A 25,736-nucleotide genomic window follows, 5' to 3' on the forward strand; every position below is an offset into this window, starting at 1 on the left:
ATCTGACAGCCAAATGAACACGATAATTTCTTCTGCAAGTTGTCTGGGTGACGAGTTTGTTCTTTAAGAGGCTGGTAGCCTCCTGAATTTGGAATGATTCCCAAGTCACCTTACTTTGAACATGAGTAAAGATATGATATAGACAAACAGAGATTTTAAAAGAAGCTTGTCACATTGCTTCCCTGAAGCACATATATTACCCCCCTTAAATATAATTTCCAAAATTCCCTCTTGACTGTAACAATATAATGCATGTGCAGGTGCCACAATTGAAAAATAGTGCAATCATCGGAGTTATTCTGGATACTCACATGGGATCTTCTGCATCTGAGTTTTGATGGACATGCTGATGGCTAACTGTGAAAGCTTCACGCCAAAACCTTTCATCATATACCTTTACTGATTCATCCCTGTTTCAGAATAATGTAAACATTAATACTTTACACAACACATTGTAAAATATGAAAGATAAAGAAACCAACTATATCTTCACTACTAAATAACGACCATTCTGATACAAAACAACTTACTAGTCTTAAAAGCAAATTATTGAGAATCTATGACTATATGAATCCTACAAAGAATATTCTAAATTACTTTAACAACTACACTGCAGTAACAGTTCATCAAAAAAAAAAAAGATGGGCATGCACCAAGAGTACCTTTCTATGGGGCTCAGAGCCAAAAATCTTTTCACAACTACACATTTTCTTTCTACTGGATGATGTTGTCTTGCCCATCACTCTTCAGATACTTACAGAAACCATTACACCCAATCCATGATGGATGTGTACAACATGTGTTACAATTATGATCTTTTATTATCATAGCTGAAACAGCATGGACGAAAAATCTAATGGTAGCCATCTCATTTACACTATATCTATTCTATATGTCTATTTATAATTACCCTGCACTCCCTTTCTAAAAGGCTCCCATTGTTAACCATGACTCCTCTTCCATGAGATCCTAAAAATAAGGCTGAATATGCTCAGTTTCAAGGAAAGGTTGAACTCCTTTGAAGCAAGAAGCTCTTTGATGAAATTGTACTTTGTTTCATTAACTGAAAATGAAACAGCATTGCCAGAGATGAGTTCTAACTGTCGGTGTAACCACAAGCAGGTGCTGTCCAGCAACACCTATGCTATATATATATATATATATATATATATATATATATATATATATATATATATATATATTTTTTTTTTTTTTTTTTGCCGCTGTCTCCCGCATTTGCGAGGTAGCGCAAGGAAACAGACGAAAGAAATGGCCCAACCCACCCCCATACACATGTATATACATACGTCCACACACGCAAATATACATACCTACACAGCTTTCCATGGTTTACCCCAGACGCTTCACATGCCCCGATCACACAAAATCTTTTTCACTCCATCTTTCCACCTCCAATTTGGTCTCCCTCTTCTCCTCGTTCCCTCCACCTCCGACACATATATCCTCTTGGTCAATCTTTCCTCACTCATTCTCTCCATGTGCCCAAACCATTTCAAAACACCCTCTTCTGCTCTCTCAACCACGCTCTTTTTATTTCCACACATCTCTCTTACCCTTACGTTACTTACTCGATCAAACCACCTCACACCACACATTGTCCTCAAACATCTCATTTCCAGCACATCCATCCTCCTGCGCACAACTCTATCCATAGCCCACGCCTCGCAACCATACAACATTGTTGGAACCACTATTCCTTCAAACATACCCATTTTTGCTTTCCGAGATAATGTTCTCGACTTCCACACATTCTTCAAGGCTCCCAGAATTTTCGCCCCCTCCCCCACCCTATGATCCACTTCCGCTTCCTTGGTTCCATCCGCTGCCAGATCCACTCCCAGATATCTAAAACACTTCACTTCCTCCAGTTTTTCTCATTCAAACTCACCTCCCAATTGACTTGACCCTCAACCCTACTGTACCTAATAACCTTGCTCTTATTCAAATTTACTCTTAACTTTCTTCTTTCACACACTTTACCAAACTCAGTCACCAGCTTCTGCAGTTTCTCACATGAATCAGCCACCAGCGCTGTATCATCAGCGAACAACAACTGACTCACTTCCCAAGCTCTCTCATCCCCAACAGCCTTCATACTTGCCCCTCTTTCCAAAACTCTTGCATTCACCTCCCTAACAACCCCATCCATAAACAAATTAAACAACCATGGAGACATCACACACCCCTGCCGCAAACCTACATTCACTGAGAAACAATCACTTTCCTCTCTTCCTACACGTACACATGCCTTACATCCTCGATAAAAACTTTTCACTGCTTCTAACAACTTGCCTCCCACACCATATATTCTTAATACCTTCCACAGAGTATCTCTATCAACTCTATCATATGCCTTCTCCAGATCCATAAATGCTACATACAAATCCATTTGCTTTTCTAAGTATTTCTCACATACATTCTTCAAAGCAAACACCTGATCCACACATCCTCTACCACTTCTGAAACCACACTGCTCTTCCCCAATCTGATGCTCTGTACATGCCTTCACCCTCTCAATCAATACCCTCCCATATATTTTGAAGGTTTGTTGAATGTGTTTGATGATAGAGTGGCAGATATAGGGTGTTTTGGTCGAGGTGGTGTGCAAAGTGCAAAGTGAGAGGGTTAGGGAAAATGATTTGGTAAACAGAGAAGAGGTAGTAAAAGCTTTGCGGAAGATGAAAGCCGGCAAGGCAGCAGGTTTGGATGGTATTGCAGTGGAATTTATTAAAAAAGGGGGTGACTGTATTGTTGACTGGTTGGTAAGGTTATTTAATGTATGTATGACTCATGGTGAGGTGCCTGAGGATTGGCGGAATGCGTGCATAGTGCCATTGTACAAAGGCAAAGGGGATAAGAGTGAGTGCTCAAATTACAGACGTATAAGTTTGTTGAGTATTCCTGGTAAATATATATATATATATATATATATATATATATATATATATATATATATATATATATATATATATATATATATATCCCTGGGGATAGGGGAGAAAGAATACTTCCCACGTATTCCCTGCGTGTCGTAGAAGGCGACTAAAAGGGGAGGGAGCATGGGGCTGGAAATCCTCCCCTCTCTTTTCTTTTTTTTAATTTTCCAAAAGAAGGAACAGAGAAGGGGGCCAGGTGAGGATATTCCCTCAAAGGCCCAGTCCTCTGTTCTTAATGCTACCTCGCTAATGCGGGAAATGGCAAATAGTTTGAAAGAAAGAATATATATATTTATATTTATTTATATTTATTTTGCTTTGTCGCTGTCTCCCGCATTTGCGAGGTAGCGCAAGGAAACAGAAGAAAGAAATGGCCCAACCCACCCCCATACACATGTATATACACACACGTCCACACACGCAAATATACATACCTATACATCTCAATGTACACATATATATACACACACAGACACATACATATATACCCACGCACACAATTCACACTGTCTGCCTTTATTCATTCCCATCGCCACCTCACCACACATGGAATACAATCCCCCTCCCCCCTCATGTGTGCGAGGTAGCGCTAGGAAAAGATAACAAAGGCCCCATTCGTTCACACTCAGTCTCCAGCTGTCATGCAATAATGCCCAAAACCACAGTTCCCTTTCCACATCCATGCCCCACATAACTTTCCATGGTTTACCCCAGACGCTTCACATGCCCTGATTCAATCCATTGACAGCATGTCAACCCCGGTATACCACATCGATCCAATTCACTCTATTCCTTGCCCGCCTTTCACCCTCCTGCATGTTCAGGCCCCGATCACTCAAAATCTTTTTCACTCCATCTTTCCACCTCCAATTTGGTCTCCCACTTCTTCTCGTTCCCTCCACCTCCGACACATATATCCTCTTGGTCAATCTTTCCTCACTCATTCTCTCCATGTGCCCAAACCATTTCAAAACACCCTCTTCTGCTCTCTCAACCACGCTCTTTTTATTTCCACACATCTCTCTTACCCTTACATTACTTACTCGATCAAACCACCTCACACCACACATTGTCCTCAAACATCTCATTTCCAGCACATCCATCCTCCTGCGCACAACTCTATCCATAGCCCACGCCTCGCAACCATACAACATTGTTGGAACCACTATTCCTTCAAACATACCCATTTTTGCTTTCCGAGATAATGTTCTCGACTTCCACACATTCTTCAAGGCTCCCAGAATTTTCGCCCCCTCCCCCACCCTATGATTCACTTCCGCTTCCATGGTTCCATCCGCTGCCAGATCCACTCCCAGATATCTAAAACACTTTACTTCCTCCAGTTTTTCTCCATTCAAACTTACCTCCCAATTGACTTGACCCTCAACCCTACTGTACCTAATAACCTTGCTCTTATTCACATTTACTCTTAACTTTCTTCTTTCACACACTTTACCAAACTCAGCCACCAGCTTCTGCAGTTTCTCACATGAATCAGCCACCAGCGCTGTATCATCAGTGAACAACAACTGACTCACTTCCCAAGCTCTCTCATCCACAACAGACTTCAAACTTGCCCCTCTTTCCAAAACTCTTGCATTCACCTCCCTAACAACCCCATCCATAAACAAATTAAACAACCATGGAGACATCACACATCCCTGCCGCAAACCTACATTCACTGAGAGCCAATCACTTTCCTCTCTTCCTACACATACACATGCCTTACATCCTTGATAAAAACTTTTCACTGCTTCTAACAACTTGCCTCCCACACCATATATTCTTAATACCTTCCAAAGAACATCTCTATCAACTCTATCATATGCCTTCTCCAGATCCATAAATGCTACATACAAATCCATTTGCTTTTCTAAGTATTTCTCACATACATTCTTCAAAGCAAACACCTGATCCACACATCCTCTACCACTTCTGAAACCACAATGCTCTTCCCCAATCGGATGCTCTGTACATGCCTTCACCCTCTCAATCAATACCCTCCCATATTATTTACCAGGAATACTCAACAAACTTATACCTCTGTAATTTGAGCATTCACTCTTATCCCCTTTGCCTTTGTACAATGGCACTATGCACGCATTCCGCCAATCCTCAGGCACCTCACCATGAGTCATACATACATTAAATAACCTTACCAACCAGTCAACAATACAGTCACCCCCTTTTTTAATAAATTCCACTGCAATACCCTCCAAACCTGCTGCCTTGCCGGCTTTCATCTTCCACAAAGCTTTTACTACCTCTTCTCTGTTTACCAAATCATTTTCCCTAACCCTCTCACTTTGCACACCACCTTGACCAAGACACCCTATATCTGACACTCTATCATCAAACACATTCAATAAACCTTCAAAATACTCACTCCATCTCCTTCTCACATCACCACTACTTGTTATCACCTCCCCATTAGCGCCCTTCACTGAAGTTCCCATTTGCTCCCTTGTCTTACGCACTTTATTTACCTCCTTCCAGAACATCTTTTTATTCTCCCTAAAATTTAATGATACTCTCTCACCCCAACTCTCATTTGCCCTCTTTTTCACCTCTTGCACCTTTCTCTTGACCTCTTGTCTCTTTCTTTTATACATCTCCCACTCAATTGCATTTTTTCCCTGCAAAAATCATCCAAATGCCTCTCTCTTCTCTTTCACTAATAATCTTACTTCTTCATCCCACCACTCACTACCCTTTCTAATCAACCCACCTCCCACGCTTCTCATGCCACAAGCATCTTTTGCGCAATCCATCACTGATTCCCTAAATACATCCCATTCCTCCCCCACTCCCCTTACTTCCATTGTTCTCACCTTTTTCCATTCTGTACTCAGTCTCTCCTGGTACTTCCTCACACAAGTCTCCTTCCCAAGCTCACTTACTCTCACCACCCTCTTCACCCCAACATTCACTCTTCTTTTCTGAAAACCCCCACAAATCTTCACCTTAGCCTCCACAAGATAATGATCAGACATCCCTCCAGTTGCACCTCTCAGCACATTTACATCCAAAAGCCTCTCTTTCACGCGCCTGTCAATTAACACGTAATCCAATAATGCTCTCAGGCCATCTCTCCTACTTACATACGTATACTTATGTATATCTCGCTTTTTAAACCAGGTATTCCCAATCACCAGTCCTTTTTCAGCACATAAATCTACAAGCTCTTCACCATTTCCATTTACAACACTGAACACCCCATGTACACCAATTATTCCCCTCAACTGCCACATTACTCACCTTTGCATTCAAATCACCCATCACTATAACCCGGTCGCGTGCATCAAAACCACTAACACACTCATTCAGCTGCTCCCAAAACACTTGCCTCTCATGATCTTTCTTCTCATGCCCAGGTGCATCTCTCTCCATCAACTTTCAGTTTTACCCATATTAATCGAGAATTTACTTTCTTACATTCTATAACATACTTCCACAACTCCTGTTTCAGGAGTACTGCTACTCCTTCCCTTGCTCTTGTCCTCTCACTAACCCCTGACTTTACTCCCAAGACACTCCCAAACCACTCTTCCCCTTTACCCTTGAGCTTCGTTTCACTCACAGCCAAAACATCCAGGTTCCTTTCCTCAAACATACTACCTATCTCTCCTTTTTTTCACATCTTGGTTACATCCACACACATTTAGACACCCCAATCTGAGTCTACGAGGAGGATGAGCACTCCCCGCGTGACTCCTCATTTTTTTTTTTTTTTAAATTTTCCAAAAGAAGGAACAGAGAAGGGGGCCAGGTGAGGATATTCCCTCAGAGGCCCAGTCCTCTGTTCTTGACGCTACCTCGCTAACGCAGGGAAATGGCAAATAGTTTGAAAGAAAAGAAAAATATATATATATATATATATATATATATATATATATATATATATATATATATATATATATAGCAGTGTGGTTTCAGAAGTGGTAGAGGATGTGTGGATCAGGTGTTTTCTTTGAAGAGTGTATGTGAGAAATACCTAGAAAATCAAATGGATTTTTATGTAGCATTTATGGATCTGGAGAAGGCATAAGACATAGTTAATAGAGATGCTCTGTGGAGGGTATTAAAAGTATATGGTGTGGGCGGCAAGTTGTTAGAAGCAGTGAAAAGTTTTTATCAAGGATGTAAGGCATGTGTACGTGTAGAAAGAGAGGAAAGTGATTGGTTCTCAGTGAATGTTGCGGAATGTTTGCGGAAAGGGTGCGTGATGTCTCCATGGTTGTTTGATTTGTTTAGGGATGGGGTTGTTAGGGAGGTGAATGCAAGAGTTTTGGAAAGAGGGGCAAGTATGCAGTCTGTTGTGGATGAGAGAGCTTGGGAAGTGAGTCAGTTTTGTTGTTCGCTGATGATACAGCACTGGTTGCTGATTCAGGTGAGAAACTGCAAAAGTTGGTGACTGAGTTTGGTAAAGTGTGTGAAAGAAGAAAGCTGAGAGTAAATGTGAATAAGAGCAAGGTTATTAGGTGCAGTAGGGTTGAGGGTCAAGTCAACTGGTAGGTAAGTTTGAATGGAGAAAAACTGGAGGAAGGGAAGTATTTTAGATACCCAGGAGTGGATTTGGCAGCGGATGGAACCATGGAAGCAGAAGTGAATCATAGGGTGGGAGAGGGGGCCAAAGTCCTGGAAGTGTTGAAAAATGTGTGGAAGTCGAGAACATTATCTTGGAAAGCAAAAATGGGTATGTTTGAAGGAATAGTGGTTCCAACAATGTTATATGGTTGCAAAGCATGGGCTACAGATAGAGTTGTGTAGAGGAGGAGGGATGTGCTGGAAATGAGATATTTGAGGACAATATGTGGTGTGAGGTGGTTTGATCGAGTAAGTAATGAAAGGGTAAGAGAGATGTGTGGTGGTAAAAAGAGTATGGTTGAGAGAGCAGAAGAGGGTGTTTTGAAATGGTTTGGTCACATGGAGAGAATGAGTGAGGAAAGATTGACAAAGAGGATATATGTGTCAGAGATGGAGGGAACGAGGAGAAGTGTGAGGAGGGTGAAAGGCGTGCAAGGAATAGAGTGAATTGGAACGATGTGGTATACCGAGGTCGACATGCTGTCAATGGATGGAAACAGGGCATGTGAAGCGTCTGGGGTAAACCATGGAAAGTTTTGTGGGGCCTGGATGTGGAAAGGTAGCTGTGGTTTTGGTGCATTACACATGACAGCTAGAGACTGAGTGTGAAAGAATGTGACCTTTGTGTCTTTTCCTAGCGCTACCTTGCGCACATGCGGGGGAAAGGTAGCTGTGGTTTCGGTGCATTATACATGACAGCTAGAGACTGAGTGTGAAAGAATGTGACCTTTGTGTCTTTTCCTAGCGCTACCTTGCGCACATGCGGGGGAAGGGGGTTTTCATTTCATGTGTGGTGGGGTGGCGACAGGAATGAATAAGGGCAGACAGTATGAATTATGTACATGTGTATATATGTATATGTCTGTGTGTGTGTATATATGTATACGTTGAGATGTATAGGTATGTATATGTGCATGTGTGGACGTGTATGTATATACATGTGTATGTGGGTGGGTTGGGCCATTCTTTTGTCTGTTTCCTTGCGCTACCTCACTAACACAGGAGACAGCAACAAAGTATAATAAATATGAATGAACATATATATTACTTTATTATCTATATTTCATTATACTTTGTTGCTGTCTTGCACGTTAGCGAGGTAGTGCAAGGAAACAGACAATAGAATGGCCCAACCCACCCACATACACATGTATATACATATATGTCCACACATGCACATATACATACCTATACATCTCAACGTATACATATATATACACACACAGTCATATACATATATACACATGTACATAACTCATACTGTCTGCCCTTATTCATTCCCATCGCCAACCCGCCACATAATGAAATACCGACCCCCGACCCCTGCATGTGCGCGAGGTAGTGCAAGGAAAAGACAACAAAGGCCACATTCATTCACACTCAGTCTCTAGCTGTCATATATAATGCACCAAAACCACAGCTCCCTTTCCACATCCAGGCCCCACAAAACTTTCCATGGTTTACCCCAGACGCTTCACATGCCCTGGTTCAATCCATTGACAGCACGTCGACCTCAGTATACCACATCGTTCCAATTCACTCTATTCCTTGCATGCCTTTGACCCTCCTAAATGTTCAGGACCCCAATCACAAAATCTTTTTCACTCCATCTTTCCACCTCCAATTTGGTCTCCCACTTCTCCTCATTCCCTCCATCTCTGACACATATATCCTCTTTGTCAATCTTTCCTCACTCATTCTCTCCATGTGACCAAACCATTTCAAAACACCCTCTTCTGCTCTCTCAACCACACTCTTTTGACCACCACACATCTCTCTTAACCTTTCATTACTTACTCGGTCAAACCACCTCACACCACATATTGTCCTAAAACATCTCATTTCCAGCACATCCACCCTCCTTTGCAAAACTCTATCTATAGCCCACACCTTGCAACAATAAATCATTCTTGGAACCACTATTCCTTCAAGCATACCCTTTTTTGCTTTCCACGACAACATTCTCGACTTCTACACAGTCTTCAACACTCCCAGAACTTTCGCCCCCTCCCCCACCCTATGATTCACTTCCGCTTCCATGGTTCCATCCACTGCCAAATGCACTCCCAGATATCTAAAACACATCAATTCCTCCAGTTTTTCTCCATTCAAACTTACCTCCCAACTGACTTTTCCCTCAACCCTACTGTATCTAATAACCTTGCTCTTATTCACATTTACTCTCAGCTTTCTTCTTTCACACACTTTACCAAACTCAGTCACCAGCTTCTGCAGTTTCTCACATGAATCAGCTACCAGCACTGTATCATCAGCAAACAACAACTGACTCACTTCCCAAGCTCTCTCATCCACAACAGACTGCATACTAGCCCCTTTCCAAAACTCTCACATTCACCTCCCTAACAACCCCATCCATAAACAAATTAAACAACCATGGAGACATCATCCACTCCTGCCGCAAACCAACATTCACTGAGAGCCAATCACTTTCCTCTCTTCCTACACGTACACATGCCTTACATCCTCGATAAATACTTTTCACTGCTTCTAACAACTTGCCTCCCACACGAAAATCCTGGGAGCCTTGAAGAATGTGTGGAAGTCGAGAACATTATCTCGGAAAGCAAAAATGGGTATGTTTGAAGGAATAGTGGTTCCAACAATGTTGTATGGTTGCGAGGCGTGAGCTATGGGTAGAGTTGTGCGCAGGAGGATGGATGTGCTGGAAATGAGATGTTTGAGGACAATGTGTGGTGTGAGGTGGTTTGATCAAGTAAGTAATGTAAGGGTAAGAGAGATGTGTGGAAATAAAAAGAGCGTGGTTGAGAGAGCAGAAGAGGGTGTTTTGAAATGGTTTGGGCACATGGAGAGAATGAGTGAGGAAAGATTGACCAAGAGGATATATGTGTCGGAGGTGGAGGGAACGAGGAGAAGTGGGAGACCAAATTGGAGGTGGAAAGATGGAGTGAAAAAGGTTTTGTGTGATCGGGGCCTGAACATGCGGGAGGGTGAAAGGAGGGCAAGGAATAGAGTGAATTGGATCGATGTGGTATACTGGGGTTGACGTGCTGTCAGTGGATTGAATCAGGGCATGTGAAGCGTCTGGGGTAAACCATGGAAAGCTGTGTAGGTATGTATATTTGCGTGTGTGGACGTATGTATATACACGTGTATGGGGGTGGGTTGGGCCATTTCTTTCGTCTGTTTCCTTGCGCTACATCGCAAACGCGGGAGACAGCGACAAAGCAAAAAAAAAAAAAAAAAAATTATATATATATATATATATATATATATATATATATATATATATATATATATATATATATATATATATATTATATATATATATATATATATATATATATATATATATATATATATATATATATATATATTTTTTTTTTTTTTTTTTTTTTTTTTTTTTTATACTTTGTCGCTGTCTCCCGCGTTTGCGAGGTAGCGCAAGGAAACAGACGAAAGAAATGGCCCAACCCCCCCCCCCATACACATGTACATACACACGTCCACACACGCAAATATACATACCTACACAGCTTTCCATGGTTTACCCCAGACGCTTCACATGCCTTGATTCAATCCACTGACAGCACGTCAAACCCTGTATACCACATCGCTCCAATTCACTCTATTCCTTGCCCTCCTTTCACCCTCCTGCATGTTCAGGCCCCGATCACACAAAATCTTTTTCACTCCATCTTTCCACCTCCAATTTGGTCTCCCTCTTCTCCTCGTTCCCTCCACCTCCGACACATATATCCTCTTGGTCAATCTTTCCTCACTCATTCTCTCCATGTGCCCAAACCATTTCAAAACACCCTCTTCTGCTCTCTCAACCACGCTCTTTTTATTTCCACACATCTCTCTTACCCTTACGTTACTTACTCGATCAAACCACCTCACACCACACATTGTCCTCAAACATCTCATTTCCAGCACATCCATCCTCCTGCGCACAACTCTATCCATAGCCCACGCCTCGCAACCATACAACATTGTTGGAACCACTATTCCTTCAAACATACCCATTTTTGCTTTCCGAGATAATGTTCTCGACTTCCACACATTTTTCAAGGCTCCCAAAATTTTCGCCCCCTCCCCCACCCTATGATCCACTTCCGCTTCCATGGTTCCATCCGCTGACAGATCCACTCCCAGATATCTAAAACACTTCACTTCCTCCAGTTTTTCTCCATTCAAACTCACCTCCCAATTGACTTGACCCTCAACCCTACTGTACCTAATAACCTTGCTCTTATTCACATTTACTCTTAACTTTCTTCTTCCACACACTTTATATATATATATTTTTTTTTTTTTGCTTTGTCGCTGTCTCCCGCGTTTGCGAGGTAGCGCAAGGAAACAGACGAAAGAAATGGCCCAACCCACCCCCATACACGTGTATATACATACGTCCACACACGCAAATATACATACCTACACAGCTTTCCATGGTTTACCCCAGACGCCTCACATGCCTTGATTCAATCCACTGACAGCACGTCAACCCCGGTATACCACATCGCTCCAATTCACTCTATTCCTTGCCCTCCTTTCACCCTCCTGCATGTTCAGGCCCCGATCACACAAAATCTCTTTCACTCCATCTTTCCACCTCCAATTTGGTCTCCCACTTCTCCTCGTTCCCTCCACCTCCGACACATATATTCTCTTGGTCAATCTTTCCTCACTCATTCTCTCCATGTGCCCGAACCATTTCAAAACACCCTCTTCTGCTCTCTCAACCATGCTCTTTTTATTTCTACACATCTCTCTTACCCTTACGTTACTTACTCGATCAAACCACCTCACACCACATATTGTCCTCAAACATCTCATTTCCAGCACATCCATCCTCCTGCGCACAACTCTATCCATAGCCCACGTCTCACAACCATACAACATTGTTGGAACCACTATTCCTTCAAACATACCCATTTTTGCTTTCCGAGATAATGTTCTCGACTTCCACACATTCTTCAAGGCTCCCAGAATTTTCGCCCCCTCCCCCACCCTATGATCCACTTCCGCTTCCTTGGTTCCATCCGCTGCCAGATCCACTCCCAGATATCTAAAACACTTCACTTCCTCCAGTTTTTCTCCATTCAAACTCACCTCCCAATTGACTTGACCCTCAACCCTACTGTACCTAATAACCTTGCTCTTATTCACATTTACTCTTAACTTTCTTCTTTCACACACTTTACCAAACTCAGTCACCAGCTTCTGCAGTTTCTCACATGAATCAGCCACCAGTGCTGTGTCATCAGCGAACAACAACTGACTCACTTCCCAAGCTCTTTCATCCCCAACAGACTTCATACTTGCCCCTCTTTCCAAAACTCTTGCATTCACCTCCCTAACAACCCCATCCATAAACAAATTAAACAACCATGGAGACATCACACACCCCTGCCGCAAACCTACATTCACTGAGAACCAATCACTTTCCTCTCTTCCTACACGTACATATGCCTTACATCCTCGATAAAAACTTTTCACTGCTTCTAACAACTTGTCTCCCACACCATATATTCTTAATACCTTCCACAGAGCATCTCTATCAACTCTATCATATGCCTTCTCCAGATCCATAAATGCTACATACAAATCCATTTGCTTTTCTAAGTTTTTTTTTTTTCTTTTAAACTATTCGCCATTTCCCGCGTTAGCGAGGTAGCGTTAAGAACAGAGGACTGGGCCTTTTTTGGAATAACCTTACCTGGCCCCCTCTGTTCCTTCTTTTGGAAAATAAAAAAGAAAAAAAAAAACGAGAGGGGAGGATTTCCAGCCCCCCGCTCCCTCCCCTTTTAGTCGCCTTCTACGACACGCAGAGAATACGTGGGAAGTATTCTTAATCCCCTATCCCCAGGGATAGGGGATTAAGTATTTCTCACATACATTCTTCAAAGCAAACACCTGATCCACACATCCTCTACCACTTCTGAAACCACACTGCTCTTCCCCAATCTGATGCTCTGTACATGCCTTCACCCTCTCAATCAATATCCTCCCATATAATTTACCAGGAATACTCAACAAACTTATACCTCTGTAATTTGAGCACTCACTCTTATCCCCTTTGCCTTTGTACAATGGCACTATGCACGCATTCCGCCAATCCTCAGGCACCTCACCATGAGTCATACATACATTAAATAACCTTACCAACCAGTCAACAATACAGTCACCCCCTTTTTTAATAAATTCCACTGCAATACCATCCAAACCTGCTGCCTTGCCGGCTTTCATCTTCCGCAAAGCTTTTACTACCTCTTCTCTGTTTACCAAATCATTTTCCCTAACCCTCTCACTTTGCACACCACCTCGACCAAAACACCCTATATCTGCCACTCTGTCATCAGACACATTCAACAAACCTTCAAAATACTCATTCCATCTCCTTCTCACATCACCACTACTTGTTATCACCTCCCCATTTACGCCCTTCACTGAAGCTCCCATTTGCTCCCTTGTCTTACGCACTTTATTTACCTCCTTCCAGAACATCTTTTTATTCTCCCCAAAATTTAATGATACTCTCTCACCCCAACTCTCATTTGCCCTTTTTTTCACCTCTTGCACCTTTCTCTTGACCTCCTGTCTCTTTCTTTTATACATCTCCCACTCAATTGCATTTTTTCCCTGCAAAAATCGTCCAAATGCCTCTCTCTTCTCTTTCACTAATACTCTTACTTCTTCATCCCACCACTCACTACCCTTTCTAATCAACCCACCTCCCACTCTTCTCATGCCACAAGCATCTTTTGCGCAATCCATCACTGATTCCCTAAATACATCCCATTCCTCCCCCACTCCCCTTACTTCCATTGTTCTCACCTTTTTCCATTCTGTACTCAGTCTCTCCTGGTACTTCCTCACACAAGTCTCCTTCCCAAGCTCACTTACTCTCACCACCCTCTTCACCCCAACATTCACTCTTCTTTTCTGAAAACCCATACAAATCTTCACCTTAGCCTCCACAAGATAATGATCAGACATCCCTCCAGTTGCACCTCTCAGCACATTAACATCCAAAAGTCTCTCTTTCGCGCGCCTGTCAATTAACACGTAATCCAATAACGCTCTCTGGCCATCTCTCCTACTTACATAAGTATACTTATGTATATCTCGCTTCTTAAACCAGGTATTCCCAATCATCAGTCCTTTTTCAGCACATAAATCTACAAGCTCTTCACCATTTCCATTTACAACACTGAACACCCCATGTATACCAATTATTCCCTCAACTGCCACATTACTCACCTTTGCATTCAAATCACCCATCACTATAACCTGGTCTCGTGCATCAAAACCACTAACACACTCATTCAGCTGCTCCCAAAACACTTGCCTCTCATGATCTTTCTTCTCATGCCCAGGTGCATATGCACCAATAATATATATATATATATATATATATATATATATATATATATATATATATATATATATATTTCTCCCCTATTCCCTGGGGATAGGGGAGAAAGAATACTTCCCACGTATTCCCTGCGTGTCGTAGAAGGCGACTAAAAGGGAAGGGAGCGGGGGGCTGGAAATCCTCCCCTCTCGTTTTTTTTTTTTTTTTTTTTTTTTTTTTTTTTTTTTTTCCAAAAGAAGGAACAGAGGAGAGGTCCAGGTGAGGATATTCCCTCAAAGGCCCAGTCCTCTGTTCTTAACGCTACCTCGCTATTGCGGGAAATAGCGAATAGTATGAAAAAAAAAAAAAAAAAAAAAAAAAATATATATATATTTTTTTTTTCATACTATTCGCCATTTCCCGCGATAGCGAGGTAGCGTTAAGAACAGAGGACTGGGCCTTTGAGGGAATATCCTCACCTGGCCCTCTTCTCTGTTCCTTCTTTTGGAAAATTAAAAAAAAAAAAAAAAAAAAACGAGAGGGGAGGATTTCCAGCCCCCCGCTCCCTTCCCTTTTAGTTGCCTTCTACGACACGCATGGAATACGTGGGAAGTATTCTTTCTCCCCTATCCCCAGGGAAAATATATATATATATATATATATATATATATATATATATATATATATATATATATATATATATATAGGTGGTTTGACTGAGTAAGCAATAAAAGGGTAATAGAGGTGTGGTTATAAAAAGGGTGTGGTTGAGATAGCTGAAAGGAGTGTGCTAAAATGGTTTGGACATAAGGAGAAAGTGAATGAGGAAAGGTTCAAAATGAGGATATATGTGTCAGAAGTGGAGGGAACAGGGAGAATGAGAAGATCTAATTGGAGATAGAAGGATGAAGTGATAAAGATTTTGAGTGATTGGGGCCTGAACATGCAGGAGGGTGAAAGGCGTGCACAGGATAGTGTGAACTGGAATGATATGATATACTGTGGTCAATGTGGTGTCAATGAACTGAACCAGGGTATGGAAAGTACCCAGGGTAAACCATGGGAAGGTCGGTAGGGCCTGGTTGTGGAAAGGGAGTTGCAGTTTCGGTGCATTATACATGATAGCCAGAGAATGAATGTGAGCAGATGTGGTCCCTCTTCGTTTGTTCCTGGCACTACCTTGACAATGTGAGAAACGACGATCAAGTATAAAAAATACATATGAATGTATATACACAATCCCTGCCCCAGGAGTTCCTTCTCTAAATATGGGCATCCAATTGCATTAAGGAAGCTGGCCTATTCTGCTGGATAGGACCACAGGTTATAAAGTATAGTGATGCTGTGCCTGTATCTATGCAGGGAGAGCAATATGCAATTTAGCAGTGATATTTCGTGTCTTCATTGTGGTAGTTGCATCATGGGTAAAGGGTATACAGGTTTTGGGATGTGCTGAATTGGTGCTTAAAATATTGTCAGGATGGCTGTATGTCTGGGGGGGAGGGTATTCAAGACTGAGTTGGAAGGGCAGTTGTTTAGTTCTTACTGGGTCATTTCAATAAGTATGTGTTTTGTCAGCATTATATTTGCTGGAGGTGAGGTTAATGAAGTGTGAAGCAGGGGTAAGTTTATCATATCTCAGTGGAATTGGTAGCTAGTTATAAAGTGGTTTAAAAAATCAAGTACTAAGCATGTTGAGGTGGGATTACATTTGGAGGGTCCTATTTCGTCTTATAGCTGCTAAGTGTTTGTGGTTACAAGGTGGCCAGTGATTATTCTTTGTGCTCATTTTGTGAGGTTTGCTTATCTTTATATTTGCTTTTGAGAGTGAGGACAAACAGGCAGGAGAGGTAGTGTTTAAGCTGGAGCAGTTGAATTGGTTGCAAAGTATGCCAAGGGGTTTGTTTTCTTGTCTTAATCTCATATCAATAATCTTTTACACTTTTATTAATCACATAAGTGTTTTAGAAGGTACTGGTAACACCCATAAAACACAGTACATGGCACACTGAAGGGTTTAAAGGTTCACACCTAAAAGACTTATTGATATCTAATGGTATCTTAAAGGTATGTTACAAGGCAGAAATTGAAGGTTTGCATCAATATCATGGAAATCTACTTACATCATATTTTGAGTAAGGTGACTGGGTAACTGATATTGCCAATTCAGCAGAAGGAGGGTGTTGGTAAGGAGAGTGTTGCAGGAAGTGGGGAGGGTGTTGGTAAAAAGAGTGTTGTGGGGAGGGGGGAGGGTTTTGGTAAGGAGAGTGTTGAGGGGAGGGGGGAGGGTCAGGAGTTTGCTAGGGAGGAATGTGTTGGGGAAGAGGGTACAGTAGTTGGAACAGGAGAGTGTGCTGGAAAGGAAAAACATTATTTGAAAGGGAGAAGCTGGAGAAGGAAAAGGATGCTGGAGAGGATTAGATGAGTTTTCATCAAACCTTTAATTGTACTATCAGTTTCTCCCCTTGCATGCCTCTACTTTCAAATGCACTTCTATATATCTAAATTCATCCTCAACTCCCAGTTCTTTATCATACAAGATGATCTTTTAATCTGACCTTCCATCCTTTTCAAATCCTAGAAACTTATATCTAACACTTTAACATCAGCATCAATTCCGCAATGAAAACTCTGAAATCTGACAACTATTTTGCCCTAACGTTGCTAGATTTGACTAAATTGGGACTGATTATAAATAAGAACTTACACAGCAAAGACCCTGTGTGAAAATAACCTTTATTACATGCGAAACTAAAAATACCTCTGAATAATGAACTCTTGTGCATGGTCAATCAGGGTGCCATGAAGCAGCCAGTTGTCAATTATGCTCAGGTAATGACGAAGACTGTGGAGCAGCAGCTGCAATAGTACTCCTCGTGCATGTGCTTCACTGGCACCCTCTACGCTCTCACATAGAGTACCTAATAGCCTGTAAACCAAAATGCTGCTATATCTAAAGGAAAAAAATGTTATATGAAGTAGAATTATTATCCATATTTTGATCTAATGTGATTAAGGCTATTTTCTTTGCATGTTAAAGCAACTTGTGACTGGATTTTTTTTCATAACTTATTTTCTTTGTTCATGCACCATATTGTGTGACAATCCAATATTACCTGATTCATCCATATGAAAATAATACAGTATCATACTGCTTCCAAAATCAGGCTAAACACAATCACTCAGTAGCATCAAAACATTTATAAAAAAGACAAACAAACATGTTCTTGTGCATTCCTTGCTGTTCAAACAGGTTTTATAAACTATTTTCAAAAGATACTTAACATATCTAGCATTTCTGGTAAAGCAACTTTAGAATATGCTTTTTGTTTATTTTAAGATGGGTTATTATAGGCAGGTCCTAGCTCCCACTGAAAAGTTACCAAGGTTCTGAGAAGTAATGGAGTTACACATGTTTTAGAATAAAAATATAACATAAAATATGTATGTCATACAAAAGCACTACAAATGTGGTTGGATGTATCACAGAGAGAAACAGCTAAAACTAAAGAATCATTCTAAGGAGAATCTAATGAAGTTTCTAGTCTCTCAGGCTCTAAGTAATCTTCATATTGGATTACCATAAACAACTAACCTTACAGCCATGTATCTGGGACTGTTCTCTGTCACTGATGCTATGGCTGTGGAATGAACTGCAAATATGGTAGCCAATGTGCGAAGCCATGGATTTAACTCCCCCTCAAGCCATAAAAGGGTACATGTCTTTTCTGTAATAAGATAAGAGCAGCTACATTATAGCTTTTTTTGTTCTTCAGGCACAGAATCTTTATACATAACTTTACAGAAATTCATCTTTATGCATGACTTAGTCAATTCTGTGTCATTCAGCTATGCATTCATACTACCTAGCACACTTGTGAAATACATGTAGTGTTCATTGGGAAAAGTTGCTGATGATCACTCCACCTGTTGATATTCTTATGAATCATGGCACTACCTAAACATTCTGCAAGGGCTTTATCCTTAAGAACCCCCAACCAAGAACCTCAAGAAGGGTATAACTTTTGAAACCTAGCTGAAGGTGCTTCAATGATCCCACACATATTAATGCTCCATCCAATCCTACACAATAATCATTTTCTAAAGTATAAAAAAAGCACCCAGTTTGGTGAGGATTCATTTATATCATTCAGTATTTGTAATGTGAATAAGAGCAAGGTTATTAGGTACAGTAGGGTTGAGGGTCAAGTCAATTGGGAGGTAAGTTTGAATGGAGAAAAACTGCAGGAAGTAAAGTGTTTTAGATATCTGGGAGTGGATCTGGCAGCGGATGGAACCATGGAAGCGGAAGTGAATCATAGGGTGGGGGAGGGGGCAAAAATCCTTAGAGCCTTGAAGAATGTGTGGAAGTCGAGAACCTTATCTCGGAAAGCAAAAATGGGTATGTTTGAAGGAATAGTGGTTCCAACAATGTTGTATGGTTGCGAGGCGTGGGCTATGGATAGAGTTGTGCGCAGGAGGATGGATGTGCTGGAAATGAGATGTTTGAGGACAATGTGTGGTGTGAGGTGGTTTGATCGAGTAAGTAATGTAAGGGTAAGAGAGATGTGTGGAAATAAAAAGAGTGTGGTTGAGAGAGCAGAAGAGGGTGTTTTGAAATGGTTTGGGCACATGGAGAGAATGAGTGAAGAAAGATTGACCAAGAGGATATATGTGTCAGAGGTGGAGGGAACGAGGAGAAGTGGGAGACCAAATTGGAGGTGGAAAGATGGAGTGAAAAAGATTTTGTGTGATCGGGGCCTGAACATGCAGGAGGGTGAAAGGCAGGCAAGGAATAGAGTGAATTGGATCGATGTGGTATACCGGGGTTGACGTGCTGTCAGTGGATTGAATCAGGGCATGTGAAGCGTCTGGGGTAAACCATGGAAAGTTGTGTGGGGCCTGGATGTGGAAAGGGAGCTGTGGTTTCGGGCATTATTGCATGAAAGCTAGAGACTGAGTGTGAACGAATGGGGCCATTGTTGTCTTTTCCTAGCGCTACCTCGCACACATGAGGGGGGAGGGGGATGGTATTCCATGTGTGGCGAGGTGGCGATGGGAATGAATAAAGGCAGACAGTGTGAATTGTGTGCATGGGTTTATATGTATGTGTCTGTGTGTGTATATATATGTGTACATTGAGATGTATAGGCATGTATATTTGCGTGTGTGGACATGTATGTATATACATGTGTATGGGAGTGGGTTGGGCCATTTCTTTCGTCTGTTTCCTTGTGCTACCTCGCAAACGCGGGAGACAGCGACAAAGCAAAATAAAAAATAAAAAAATAATTTGTAATGAATCATACAACTTAATGTAGATGCATCATTTTTGTTATTTCAGTCAGGCTTGGATCTTGGATAAGGTCTGGAATATATCACCCTTTGCATTATATTCAAAAAGGTTCATTAAAACAGTTTCACATTACCCATGATTTTTTTGGAAAAAATCCCTCATTTAAAGCAAGGGAGTCTTACATACTGTACTTAATCTCATACATATTCGTCATTTCCCGCGTTAGCGAGGTAGCGTTAAGAACAGAGGATTGAACCTTAGAGGGAATATCCTCACTTAGCCCCCTTCTCTGTTCCTTCTTTTGGAAAATTTAAAATGGAAGGGGAGGATTTCTAGCCCACCGCTCCCTCCCCTTTTAGTTGCCTTCTACGACATGCAGGGAATACATGGGAAGCATTTTTTCTTCCCTGTCCCCAGGGATAACTGTACTAAACAAAAGATAAATAATCAAACAATTGGGAGAAACATAGGAGGGCTTCCCTTTGATATGAGGGGAAAGGTGACTATTAAATGTTGGTAAGAAGACCCAAGGAATATTCTAATTACATTTATTTAGAAAGACAAATCATTTTTATGATTGCTGAAATGGCATGGGCCATCTTCTTAACACACTCTCTCTCTCTCTCTTGCATCTGATCAATGCCCTCATAGACACTGTAACCCTGCTTCCCAAAGGTTTACAAAACTATCATAAGAAGGCCTTTCATTTTGCAGTAGCAAAAAATTTACACATACTTAATAGGCTGTGTGAGAAGAAAGTAAGATGTGAAGATATGGTACATGTGGGGAATGTAATAAAATCCACATGAAAGCCATTGATATGTTCATACTAAGAATCATATTTCAGATGAAATACATACCTTCTTCATTGCTCTGGATGTAAAGTAAATGACTAATATCAATAAATCACATCAGGCTTTCATCACAAGCATACTTATAAAAATCTACTAACCTTGCTTCTTGATACAGTCTTCCAAAATTACTATATGAGACCGGAAGCGGTGTCTCCAAAGTCGTAAGCCAGCAGCATAGGACAAGATGGTGGCAGGAGTGGGTGGGTCCATACTTGGGCATTCATACTTGTGCATGAACATGTCTAAAATCCTCAGTTGGTTCAGAGGCTCACAGAGGTGTCCCAATAAGCTTGATGTTGCACCCTACAAGATAATACAGTCTAATTCTACTGATCAAAGTTAGGTTTCTTGATTAACTCCAGTAAGATACTTTTCATCTTTTCATTGCCACATTATGAAACTCTTTACTTCCTGATGTTCTTAAGTCCTAAAGTCTGTCCTCCTTTAAGAGGTAGGACTACCATCATTTAAAGAGTTGGTGATACTTTTCAAATTCAATTCCATCCTTGACACGAAGACCTTTGTAGTGAAAATCATTTTCAATTAAAAAAATGGGAGCAAAGAACTAACCCTTATCATAACAGCATAGAAAGTGTCAAATCTACCCCAGCTGTTCTAATGGCAAAGTAAATTTCATTCTGCCTGGACTTTAGTCTACTGGGCCTTCCTTAATATTGAGCTTTAATGGTGAATCCTTGATACTACCAAGAAAGATGGCCCTCTTGATAAAAGTTGAAGAAGTACCATTAACTATATTGTCAGAATATGCTTCTCACAAGAGAGGCATGGTATTGTTTTCATAAGTAGTTATCATTGCAATAAAAAACAATTCCAACATCCTGTAATCCCTAACCAATTCTATGGGGGTAAATCTGGCACAAATAGCTTTTCATGTTACTCATACACATATTGAAACCATACCCAAGGTGTTAAAAAGAAACAAATTTCCACACTTACATATGCACTTCCTAATTTTTCACTCTGATCAATAAATTCATTTATCAAGTGAAGTTAGTTTCACCTGTGAAACCTCTTCTGCACACAAAATGTTTCCTCTGCATATGATCCCAAATCATTCCTCTGGCATCCTCACTTGAAATATTTCTCACTGCATCTATTCATCTGCCACTCTTCCTTGCACCTTCTGCTCTACTAACCCATCATATGTCATATATTCCATAGTACCAAGCCATCCTAAAAATCTTTACCCGAGCACCTCTCTTATAACTTTTTCACACTACATATCCTTTTCACATCTCAAGTTACACTCTGTATATCCTCTTCACTCTAATAAAGATATCTGAAAAATTAATGGTATTAAGGATAAGATACTGCAAAAAAATCAAAAAGATCTTGCAAGTTTTTCATAAAATTGAGACCAGAATAATTCAATCTATCAATTCAATTTTAAACCATCTTCCATCTAAAAACCTCATATCCCTTCAAAATCTTCAAATTTCATAACTATCTATCTCTCTAACACACCTACACATAAGCCCTCTCACTTACATACACCCTCAGGCAATTCTTTCTTCTGGTATGATAACTCTGTCTCACTTTTGACCACTTAACTACTTGAAATACATTCTTACACCATTTTTTCCACATCAGCTTTTTAATGTTTCAGATAAAATATCACTTGAGTCATTTATAGTTCTACTATGATAAAAACAATCTTTCAACACCCAATTCATTTCCTTTTGTACTGGGACAAATATGGGAAAATGTTCCAACAAATTTGCTACATTTCATTTACACTTACTGGAGTGAGACTTGCAAGTGTGACATTCGGCTTCAAGGCAAATAATCCTTTTGAATTCAAGATGAAAATGTGTGAAGGCACAGGACACAACAGTGCCCAAAGGACCTCTCTCATTACTGCCCACTCACTCAAGTGCTGTGATAATCCTCTCAAGCCTTGGTTTGTTTCCCTGAAAAACAAAGGAGAAGGTGTATAAAAAATTAGCATTCCTTAGTACAAAATATGCTTCAAATATCTATATCAGATATGGAGACTTAATTAGTCTTGGAATTATCCATGTAAAGCATAATGAGATGAGATTATCTGGCATAGAGCACAGATATCCCTGTTCACACTTGAGCTGAGTTCCTGAGAAACAATATAGGCAAAAGCTATACAGTGGAACCAAATTCACTACAGAATACAATGGGACAAAGGAATAAGAATAAAATGTCCAGAAACTTACAGTATAGAGCAGGAACATTATCAGTCTGCATACCAGAATAAAAAATGAAGCTCAAAATAATGTATCTAAGTATGGTATATGTAATACTTACCTAATATAGTTCAGGATCAGCATGTTGGGCCTGTCAGGGACTAGGGAGAAGGTGCTGGAGCTAAGGAAATAAATGGCCTGGATTGCCTGACTCTGAGATAGCTGAACACTTTTAACCAACTGAATAACCATCATACTTAATGTGATGTTACAGAGATTCTGGTCTTCAGTCAAGACTACATATGTTGACCGGTATGAATATATATGTCATGTGTAATACACCGAAACCACAGATCCATATCCACATCTAGGCCCCATGGACCTTTCCATGGTTTACCTCAGACACTTCACATGCCCTAGTTCAGTCCACTGACAGCACATTGACCCTGGCATATCACATCGTTCCAACTGACTCTATTCCTTGCATGCCTCTCACCCTCCTGCATGTTTAGGCCCCGATCACTCAAAATATTTTTCACTTCATCCTTCCACCTCCAATTTGGTTGCCTGCTTCTCCTTGTTCCCTCCACCTGACACATATATCCTCAGTCAATCTTTCCTTACTCATTCTCTCCATATGTCCAAACAATTTCAAAACACCCTCTTCTGCTCTCTCAACCACACTCTTTTTATTCCACACATCTCTCTTACCCTTTCATTACTTACTCGATCAAACCACTTCACACTACATATTGTCCTCAAACATTTCATTTCCAACACATCCACCCTCCTCCGTACAACCCTATCCATAGCCCATGCCTCACAACCATATAACATTGTTGGAACTACTATTCCTTCAAACATACCAATTTTTGCTCTCCGAAATATCATTTTCTCCTTCCACATATTCTTCATCACTCCCAGAACCTTTACCCCCTCCCCCATCCACAGTACTTGCATGAAACCACCCATGATTTAGAAAATTCTATAATCTGGAATCACTCAGGTTCCAAGTTTTTCCAACTTAGGAAGGTTCAACCTGTATTACATAACTGTCACTTCATTAATACAATTATGCACAGTAAGATATATAAATATAGCCAAATGTTCTTCATCTAGCAAGAACTGTTTTAATCACCTCCATGTTACAACTGCTGCATAACTCAAGACTATAAATAAACAATGTCATCCTGAGGGGGTATTACACATCTTTGAATGAAATGATGGAAGAAGAATGACTGAGAAGACTCTATACTTTGCCACTACCGTAATTCAATTTCCTTTCTTAATGTCCCCTTTACTAAACTATCAATATGCATGACAATCAAAATGACAAAAGTTTTTCAGTCAGTAACAAGCTCAAAATTTACAAAGACATCTTCAATCAAAAGATATTAAAAAAAAGAAACTTACCATTTCTTTGCTACAGTGGCAGCTGGGTGATCTGAGTGTGGCAATTCTTGTGGACACTTTGGTCCCCAGTACTGCACATGTGTCTTGGCAGACAACCAAGATTTTGCTCTGTGAAGATGCTCCAATAACTCTCTAGAGGGTGGTTGCTTTATGAGAGGCTGTGCTTCCGTGTAGTCTGGAAGTTTCTTCTTCACTGAATTAACATGAACATTGGATTTATCAATGTCCTCATGATCACTGGACTCTCCATCAGATGACCAGTCCTGTAATGATCATGATATCAACAATTTAATTCATTTTTTTTTTTTTTTTTGCTTTGTCGCTGTCTCCTGTGTTTGTGAGGTAGCGCAAGGAAACAGACGAAAGAAATGGCCCAACCCACCCCCAAACACATGTATATACATACGTCCACACACGCAAATATACATACCTACACAGCTTTCCATGGTTTACCCCAGACGCTTCACATGCCCTGATTCAATCCACTGACAGCACGTCAACCCCGGTATACCACATCGATCCAATTCACTCTATTCCTTGCCCTCCTTTCACCCTCCTGCATGTTCAGGCCCCGATCACACAAAATCTTTTTCACTCCATCTTTCCACCTCCAATTTGGTCTCCCACTTCTCCTCGTTCCCTCCACCTCCGACACATATATCCTCCTGGTCAATCTTTCCTCACTCATTCTCTCCAGGTGCCCAAACCATTTCAAAACACCCTCTTCTGCTCTCTCAACCACGCTCTTTTTATTGCCACACATCTCTCTTACCCTTACGTGACTTACTCGATCAAACCACCTCACACCACACATTGTCCTCAAACATCTCATTTCCAGCACATCCATCCTCCTGCGCACAACTCTATCCATAGCCCACGCCTCGCAACCATACAACAATGTTGGAACCACTATTCCTTCAAACATACCCATTTTTGCTTTCCGAGATAATGTTCTCGACTTCCACACATTCTTCAAGGCTCCCAGAATTTTCGCCCCCTCCCCCACCCTATGATCCACTTCCACTTCCATGGTTCCATCCGCTGCCAGATCCACTCCCAGATATCTAAAACACTTTACTTCCTGCAGTTTTTCTCCATTCAAACTTACCTCCC

At 41.0% G+C, this 25,736-nt stretch overlaps 1 protein-coding gene across 1 annotated transcript in view; it reads right to left on the minus strand.

The window, feature by feature from the left end:
• The window catches only part of Grip128 (gamma-tubulin complex component 5), a 40,426-nt gene that overhangs the window by 10,582 nt on the left and 4,108 nt on the right, over positions 1 to 25,736 (minus strand). Inside the window, exons 4-9 of the mRNA XM_071676688.1 lie at positions 24,624 to 24,886; positions 22,796 to 22,964; positions 21,132 to 21,336; positions 18,479 to 18,611; positions 17,645 to 17,812; positions 312 to 410 (exon numbers count right to left, since the gene is read on the minus strand). Coding sequence (XP_071532789.1) covers positions 312 to 410; positions 17,645 to 17,812; positions 18,479 to 18,611; positions 21,132 to 21,336; positions 22,796 to 22,964; positions 24,624 to 24,886 — 1,037 coding nt within the window. The remainder of the gene's footprint in view (positions 1 to 311; positions 411 to 17,644; positions 17,813 to 18,478; positions 18,612 to 21,131; positions 21,337 to 22,795; positions 22,965 to 24,623; positions 24,887 to 25,736) is intronic.

This window comes from Panulirus ornatus, chromosome 23 (assembly GCF_036320965.1).
Source record: "Panulirus ornatus isolate Po-2019 chromosome 23, ASM3632096v1, whole genome shotgun sequence".
In the NCBI taxonomy this organism is placed as follows: Eukaryota; Metazoa; Arthropoda; class Malacostraca; order Decapoda; family Palinuridae; genus Panulirus; species Panulirus ornatus.